Below are 8,774 nucleotides of genomic sequence, written 5' to 3'. Positions count from 1 at the left end.
ACAGTATAAATATATATATTATATAAAGATCAATTCAAACACACATATATATATATATAAAGAAATACAAATAATAAAATGCAGTTTCTCCCTTTGGTTAAGTTGATGCTGGAAATCATAAAAAAAAAAACTATATATAATGAATAAGAGAGTCCTTTCTTTTGGCTCTTGTATATTCTGAGAACATCTATTGATTTTTCAACATTTCTCTGCTGCTGTTTAGTTCAGTTTTAGGGAGCAAAAAAACCAAATCTGTTGCAAAAAAAAGGAGTCGTGATTCTGTGTCTGTCTGCTGCTGGACTGAGTTGAAAAGTGAGAGTACGGTTTGCAGTATGTGGGCGGTGGTGCACTCACTCTGTGGACACTGCTCGCTGGTACAGTTGAGGGACTGGAGGTCGACCCCCTGGCAGTCTTTGCCTCCGGTGCCAGGTGAGGGCTGGGTGCACTCCCTGCTCCTCCACATAGAACAGTCGGCGCCGCAAGCTGACCACTTGCTCCACTCGCTCCAGCCTCCATCTACTGCAGAAACACATCAAGTATAAAAAAAACATGAAGTTACAAAAAAGTCTGCATCATCAGACACTCAAACTGATTCCCTCCAATACACGGTTTCTTCACAGGGATAAAGTATTGATCAGAAATCAGACTGAACATTTTCAATACAACAAGTGAGGTGCGACGACGCTCCTTTTGTGCAGATTCATTTGCTCCATATAAGACTCGGAAGGAAAAGCATGATATGAAGAAATTCAAAGCCGCCGACACCAGTCCAAATCCAGCAGATGTCGAGTGAAACCACAGTGTGTAAAACTGCTGAGAGGAGCCACATTCTGCCTCCTTTTGTTTATTTTCAACATGGAAATCAGATGCAACTAAGCTAACCCACACTGGTGCCTGGCTGCTGTGGAAGCTGCTGTGGCCTGGTAGTCCCAGCTGTCAACAATACAAATATGTAGATGGGAAACCGACTCCTGGGGAAAAGGCCCTGTTGTCTCCTGCTCCTCCACGACATGCACCACACTGGTTCTCCTTATTTAAAAATTCTCCCAAACCAGGTATTTGTTTAGGAAAATAAATCCAGTTTGGTTTTGTTTTTATTTGAAAAAACAAAAAACAAAAACCAAACCAAACACAAGGTTTACCTGCTGCGGACTGGAATGTGAGATATGACATTACCAGAAATGAATGTTCACGGCACCTGCGGCCACCGTGCAACTTCAAACACTCCACTATCAGTAAGCAGCAAAAATAAAAATAAATAAACACAAATGTTTTTTTTCCCCATCAGCAGCTTTACCAACACACAGGGAGAGGCCAGTTTTGCAAAGGTGGGGGTTAATTTGGCACCGTGTCCAGGGGTGGGGGCCGGTTGGGTTGAGAGTGACACAGCACCAAGCCAGGGGAAGGTTGCCATAGGGCTAAAGGGAAAAAGTGCAGTAATGAGCTCTCATGGGGGGAAAAAAAGCCACTGTCTCGCTCTTTTTCCCTAACGTACAGGTAAATGGGACCAGAAGAGCATCACCAGGGGCCTCCTCCTCCTCCTCCTCCTCCTCCTCCTCCACCTCCTCCTACTCCTCTTAACCCCCTGCTCACAGGGGCACACATCCACCCACCCATACACAGAGACACAAACACACACCTTTTATGACGGTGTCATCGCTCCTCTTGACTGACCTGAGGGCAGGCAAACCTTAGCGCTCATTAATCCAGGCTATAAAGAGGGCAGAGGTCACGACCCACAGAGAGAAGGTCGGCCCTTCTACACATCTGACGCTCTGCTTAATAAAACTTGAGTGAAGCAGAATGATGTTACTCCCGTCTGTGTTATTCGCCACAACTAAGAGCAGTTTCAATCACACCACGACTGGTGGGCGGAGCTGCAGGTGATGACATAATCAATGACATCATCAAAATGCTGCAAACACCTAGAAACCCTAGGGTAAACTTATCACTGTAGTGCTGCAGGTATTGCAGTATTCAGCAGTACCAGTACTGGTACAGAAAAATATTATTTTTGTGAGAATATTTTCATCTGTCATCTGACAAATGTATCACCAAATAATACTGTACTTTTAAATTGCATTTTTGAAAATGTTCTTTCCTACAAATGAGTTTTGTAAAAAGGCTGTTAGGGAGCAGGAGTCCGGGTTTTCTGTCTTTGTGACGGGGATGCTGACACAGCTTGGACCTCCCTGCAGTCGGATCCATTTGGCAAAGGGAGCAGAACCAATCAAATAATTGTCCTTGTTTGGCATTGACTGGACTCATCCGTGGGCCAGTGGGCTGATTATCCAGGCTGGGAATGAGAATGATTGAATAGCGAATTACTTCCTAATGAATACATAATGTCAGGCCTCCGTTTATCCTCACCGCTGTGAAACAAAGAGATGAGATCAACATCTGCCCTGATGAGGTGATGAAATTCTACTTCACTCTCTCAGCACAAAGCCAGACAAACGCCCGTTTCCGACGAGGAGATCGAAGAGAAGACGAGCTCTGCTCCGAAAAACACGAGAACAGGACAATCAGAGAAAGAGGAGAGGAGATCGAAGAGAAGACGAGCTCTGCGAGAGAAAGAGGAGCAAGTTAACAACCAACCAGCAACAAGTCGGAGACGAGGAGTTTGACAGCAGCAGCAACTGAAAACATGGTCCACTGTTATTAAAGTGGAAGAGGAGGGAGAGAATCAGACTCAATCAGTGACGTGAAGCAAGAAAGTCGACACTTTCCTCTTATATTAAAGGCTGGAATCAGCCACACACACCGCTCTCCCACCCTCCCTCGCCCCTTTTCCTTTTTGAAAATCCACGTCAGAAAATTGTCATCCAGGGCTGCAGTTTTTCTTATTAAATCCCCAGAGAGAGAGATTGTTAGAGCGGCTGCAAAAGGCACCACAGCTGATTTTCAATCTCGCCGCACCACAGGTTTTAGGTCAGGCAGGTCTCAGAGAAGAGACGCTAATACAATAGCCAAATGGCAGGCCTCCATTTGGACATGTTGTCAAGGCAGGAAGCAAAAAGGAACCCCACCACTCTTCAGAGGTCGGCGGGAGACCCGCTGTCAGGAGCCGCTGCTCCAAATAACAATGGCCGCTGACGGACACGTCCGAGATCATTGGACGCCCGTGGTTCCTGTGTCTTTCAGGGGAGCACGAGGAGGTAGACAAGCACCACTGAGACCAGCGGGTCGGCCCTCTGCTCCCTCTGACCCGTCACCTCCTACTCCCTCTGTGTACAGTAACCACCGCTGTTCAAAAGATAATGAAAGAAGAGCCTTGGACGATTGAAGACCAGAGGAGGCGGAGAAGCGACTGAAGTAAGATTATTTAGCAAATCTTGCTTTGTAAAATTAAAATAGACCCCCTCATCTCTTTTTTTTCTTACCAGTTGTGATGAAAACAGTCTGTAGACTGCAGAATAACACGCTGCAGACTTCTGTTGTGTTGAAATAGACTCTAGAAAAAGTTAAATGAGACAGAATGCCACGTGAAGAGGGCCATCCAAAACAAACGACAGAGGGTGAAAAATTCCGCCGCTAATGCGAGGCTGTCAACAGATGGCCACCAGTCTTCACTTCAAATGTGTTTTCTTCTGCCACATTTATTAGAAATAGCTTCTAGTTGTTGGACAACGGCTGTCTCCAGAAAATCTCCAGAAAATATTCTCCGCTAATATCCAGACAAACACAAATGCTTGCTTACAACGTGAAAATCAGACACTTGCCCGCAGTGCACACAGCAGACATATGGATCAGGCTCGCTTTTGTACAGCACACACTTAGACATGTGCAGCAACAACAACAGCAGCACACCAGCCTGGAGTGTGTTTATTTTCCATCTAGTCTAATTCTCCGGACTCCTCTGGCGAGCTCCAGGGATCGGTTCAATATTTAAATTATTTACTGGAATTCCTGTGGAATCTCCTCAGGTTGTTTGCCGTCCTCCATCGCATTACACAACACTCGTGTTCATTTGTGTGTAGATACCTATTTGGGTGGAGTCCAAACAGCAGAGGTGTAACTGACGTTTTTTTGGCTCAATGTGTGTGTGTGTGTGTGTGTGTTTTTGTTGAAAACGTTGGCATGATTTGACATTTTGCTTGTTCTGACTTGACTTGTTGGCTCCATCCAGGAGTCAGTATATAGGAGGAATCGATGGAGAGGTGTGGGCTGGACTGGTGAGAGATGGAGACGAGGGAAGATACAAAGGCAGAGAGAGAGAGAGAAATGAAGATTAAGCTTTTGCAAAGTTTGGCTACTGCTGTTGATCTGCTCTGCTCGGAGGTGCAGGCTTCAGCCTCAGCCGCCGCCGCCACCTCCTCCTCCACCTCCTCCTCCTCCTCCTCCATCTCCTCCTCCTCCACAGCTCCCTGCGTCTCTCCCAGCATGGAGCCCATCTGATCTGCCACACAGGCCTTTGCCAACTCTCATTACACACTTTGGAGACAGACAAAAATACAGATGAACCTCTCGAGCTTCACACGTTCCTGAGGAGAGGTGGGAGCTGACATTCTGATACAAGAGACCCGACGCTCAGACATGTGGAGAGACATTTGACTGAACAGACTGCTGCGGACGGTGTCGGTCTGTGACGGTGTCAGTCTTTTAGAAAGTAACTGTGCACCATAATGTCACCGGCATTAGACTGTAACCCTCTGGTAACTCAACACGTACGGATGTATGTGCAGAAAACAGAAGCCTTACATCAAGATTCACGCTGTTACAAAAAGAACAATTTAAAACCCAAACACCCGATGACAAGCCGTAACGCTAAATTCGCTAACGCCTCTTCTCAATTTAACAACACAAGCAGGAGTTTACCTCTCACCAAGTGAAGGATTCAGTCACATGGTTTGTCAGTGTAAAAGCTCCGCTCACTTTCTGTTCAGCTGACTGGGTGTACTCTGCAGAAAGTTGGATTGTTTTTTATCTTACAATATTCCTTTTATAAATTTAATTGTATCCATACTTTTTCATGACATTTTGTCTAATGTATACTGCTTTACATTGGGTTTGCCGGTGCATTTTCAACTAAATATGATCATAAGATGCAACATTACATTATGTTTGTATGGAGATTATTGAGACAAAAAGATTTTTTTTAAACATTACATTATGTTTGTATGGAGATTTTTTTTATTTATATTTGAAATTCGTCAGGGATTCCAGGGACTTGCGTCTGCAGAGGAAACAGCTCTGTCCATTTTTATGATCATACACTTTACTGCTGCGGTTTTCAAAGTGCGAGGCGATTTCCCTGGGGGACACCGGAGCACAAGGGGAGGCGCAATACAAGAATAATCTGAGCTGGCTAATTTGAGATGAAGAGGAATAGATGGATTTGTCTCGTGTACAGCGAGAAAGAAGAATGATTTTAAACTGCAAGAAATCAGAGGAGGTGAACGCAGTTCTTTTTCATTTGCTGATGGAGTGAAGCCCAGAATGTCAAGACTTTGAAAAGTCCGCCTCTGTAATGTTAGCTGAGTAAAACAGTTTTGTGCAAAAGTCTCAGGACGCCACAAGTTTTTAAATTTAATTTAATGCTCAAGCCTAACTTGGATAAAGCGCCGCGGTGCCAGAATCAATATTACCAATAATATTTATTGGACTCTAGGGGGAGTCCAGATCCTGAAAAATGTCTTCATATATATTTCCTACTTTATTCTCATGCAACAGTAACAATATTAAACGGTGAATTATCACGACTGAGAAATATTGAAATAGTAAATGTAAAATTAAAACGAGTCCAACTTTTGCCCCAGACTTTTTGTTTTCGCACGGTTACAGTAGAGTATTTACCGAGTGTGTGTGAGTGTGTGTGTAATTTGAACTGACTGGGATTCAGTGAATTTTTATTCCGTCAACAACATCTCCGTCTCCCACAGGAGGAGTAGAGCAAATCCATCATTGTGTTTCAGGAAAAGCAGACACAGACTGCGGCTGAAAAATTAACCACTATAAGCAGCGAAAAACAATATTTTACATTCACTTGGTAAAAACATCTAACGCTGTAAGTCAAATACACTGTGGAGCTAATAATCAACAATAACCCCAGTCTGGGTAATGGATGTGGCTTTGAAACCACACCAGCGTCGGAGCGTGCAGTTTTTATCACACGACTTGAAAAGAAAACGGCAGTGCGGAGTAGAAACATGAGTGGAGACATGACTTGGTAAAGAAAAAAAAAAACGGAAAAAATCAGAGTGTCAATGGTGCCTGAATAAACAACATGATGTTTGTGAGCAGCATCACAGATCAGGCTTTAATCCCCGTCTTCTGCACGTTTTTGAACAAGACTCAGTGATAATTCAAGACTTCAAGGATGTTCTGTGGTCGGCCGGCCTCATCTGTTCCCTCTCGCTGACCATGTGTGACATTTATAAATGAGCGCTTCTATTTCTGCTGATGATTCATATACAGTATGCGTTATTCATGTATCTGATAAATGAAAGTGAAGTTTTGTATGTATTCTGGGCTGTTTTTTTTTTCTTTTTCCCACCAGGCTGTGTGCATTTGTGTGCCGCGTGAAAAATGATGGCAGAAGTCACTTAATCTTGGGGGCTTTCAGAGACACGTCTGTGTGTGAGTACACAACAGAGCCACTGTGCCACTTGTGATTGGAAACAACAACAGGCTCTCATCCCCGGGCTCTGGCAGCGGTGGACTCTGGCCTTGAGGGGAACCCTGTGTGTTCGCCGACAGCTGGGGCTGTCTGTGCTGCTGACGCTCCGTCTTAGACAGGTAACAAGAGAGAAAGCAAAGTCGCAGCCTTCAGAGCCCGGAGCGGAGCTGATGGAGGAGCGAGTGGGGTCACGTCGCCGGAGCATCTTTCATCACGGCCGAAAGAGGAGGAATTCATTCACTTCAGAAGTCGGTGCAAACTACGTTCGTGGGGCACAACGCTGTTTCTGTCACGGCACCCTTAGGGTTGAAATTACACACTTTGTCCTGGCGGGGGCAGGAGACAGATAGACAGTCAGGGTGGGGTTTGGGCTAACAATAGCAGCTCGGACTGACATTAATCTCTTTAAGCTTACAGGGGTCAGTATCCAGCCTTTGCTGTTGGGGAACGTCAAGCTTCCCCGGACGCTCCTGTAATTCCATTACTGGCGGCACCGGTGCTGATAAACCCAAATCCAAATCCACGCACAAAGCATCGTAACGAAGCGTCAGTCATTCCTCTGTTCCCGTTGTCTTCCTCCTGCCGCTGCACTCCGGCAGGGCCATGTTACTTACACTCATGCTTGACATCCAGTGATGTCTTTACATGGGAGATGTGTAACACAACACTGTGATTCAGTGAGGAAGATAACCTTTGTTTTAGACAGGGAGAAGCTGCCACTGCGAGAGGTGTTCGATTTCCCTCTCTGCTATTTACTGAGTGTGGGAGATTTCTCCTGCGGTCAGCACGGCTGCAGTGACCCCCTCCACACTCCCCACCCCGCTACAGACAATGTCCACAGACTAATCTGCTGAGGGGCAATAGACAGATCTGGTACAGACTCAGGGCTTTGTTACTTCTCTCTCTCTCTCTCTCTCTCTCTCTCTCCAGCCTTTGTTCTTGCCTTCCTTCCACTGTATCTGATTCCATCTGCCTTGGATCTTACACCTCCTGTTTTCTCTCTCTCACCATCTCTCCCTCTGTCAGGGGGCTAATGTAGGCTGCAAATGAAGCAGCTTGACTTCCATCTGAGAGTTGCTGGGATCGATATGTGTTGCTCAGTATCAGGCAGGCCACTCTGCCTCCCCGACCCTCGCACAAGGGAGAGCGCCGGGGCAAATGTAACGCCGTCAGCTCCCCGCACGTAACACTGAACACGGGCCAGTGTAATTCAGCAGTTTTTTTTTTATTGCTCATATTTACTACATAGCTTGAGCAGCAAAACAAGTGCAAAACGTACTGTCGGCTCTGACACGGTGCCACAGCTGCTACCTAACGGCAGACAGCGTCTGCAGTATAAAGGCAGGGTCTGTCAGCAGGATGCAGAGATGTATGAGCGAGTGTGATGACAGTAGATCACGTCGAGGATGACGCCGCACTGTGCAGACTCAATGGCATTTATGCTTCATTCTCAGTGTAAGCAAGCTCACCGCAGCAAAAAAAAAAAAAAAAAAAAAAAAAAAAGTGCTAATGTGTCAAAGAAGTCGTGAAGGTGCCGGTACAAGAAAAGTGCAGCCAAAATAAAAATGAGCTGATGTTTTTTAAATGCAAAAAAAAAAAAGCAAACGAGAGCCACAGGAAGCCAAGCACCACAGGACAAACACTGTTGCCTGGGAGTTACCTGGACAGGTGGCCACGCAGGCACTTTTCTGGACGTTCTGCCCCTCACAGGACGTGCCTCCGTTCAGTGGCGTGGGGTTGGTGCAGCTCCGACTCCTCTTCTGCCAGCCACGCCCGCAAACGGCACTGCAGGACGACCAGGTGGTCCATGTGGACCAGCCGCCGTTGACTGTCAGACCAGCGTTGGGGAAATGGAGGGGGTCAGAGAGGGAGGGTGGTGAGGGGGGAGGGGGTGAGGATGAAGGGACAGAGCAGCCAGGATTACCCGACATGCGCTGAAGAAGAGGAGAAGTGTGCAGCGCTAGAATAATTGCGACGATTGTTACACTCTTTGGCTCAGCACTGCAAAGTGAACAAATGAAAGAGCAACAACTGAAGGGGGCTGCTTCCTGTGTCCAAGTCGCAATTACAGCCAACTGCAGGAGGAGCCGTGAGTTTAAAAAGTGAGAAAACAAAAAAAAAAAAAAAAAAAAAAAAAAAAGAAACATAAAACCCT

At 46.0% G+C, this 8,774-nt stretch overlaps 1 protein-coding gene across 5 annotated transcripts in view; it reads right to left on the bottom strand.

Moving 5' to 3' along the window:
- Nucleotides 1-8,774, bottom strand: part of unc5a (unc-5 netrin receptor A) — a 143,558-nt gene that overhangs the window by 35,723 nt on the left and 99,061 nt on the right. For 2 of the 5 annotated variants that reach the window (XM_025063043.1, XM_025063044.1), the window contains exons 1-2: nt 8,280-8,725; nt 355-519 (exon numbers count right to left, since the gene is read on the bottom strand). In XM_025063043.1, coding sequence (XP_024918811.1) covers nt 355-519; nt 8,280-8,550 — 436 coding nt within the window. In that variant the 5' untranslated portion in view covers nt 8,551-8,725. Of the gene's footprint in view, nt 1-354; nt 520-8,279; nt 8,726-8,774 lie in introns of those variants that run through there. The other 3 variants (XM_025063041.1, XM_025063042.1, XM_017039469.2) reach the window with 2 other exon arrangements.

Source organism: Cynoglossus semilaevis, chromosome 15 (assembly GCF_000523025.1).
Source record: "Cynoglossus semilaevis isolate Cse_v1.0 chromosome 15, Cse_v1.0, whole genome shotgun sequence".
NCBI lineage: Eukaryota > Metazoa > Chordata > Actinopteri > Pleuronectiformes > Cynoglossidae > Cynoglossus > Cynoglossus semilaevis.
Note: the sequence above shows the minus strand (reverse complement) of the source record. Positions and strands in the feature narration are given on the sequence as shown.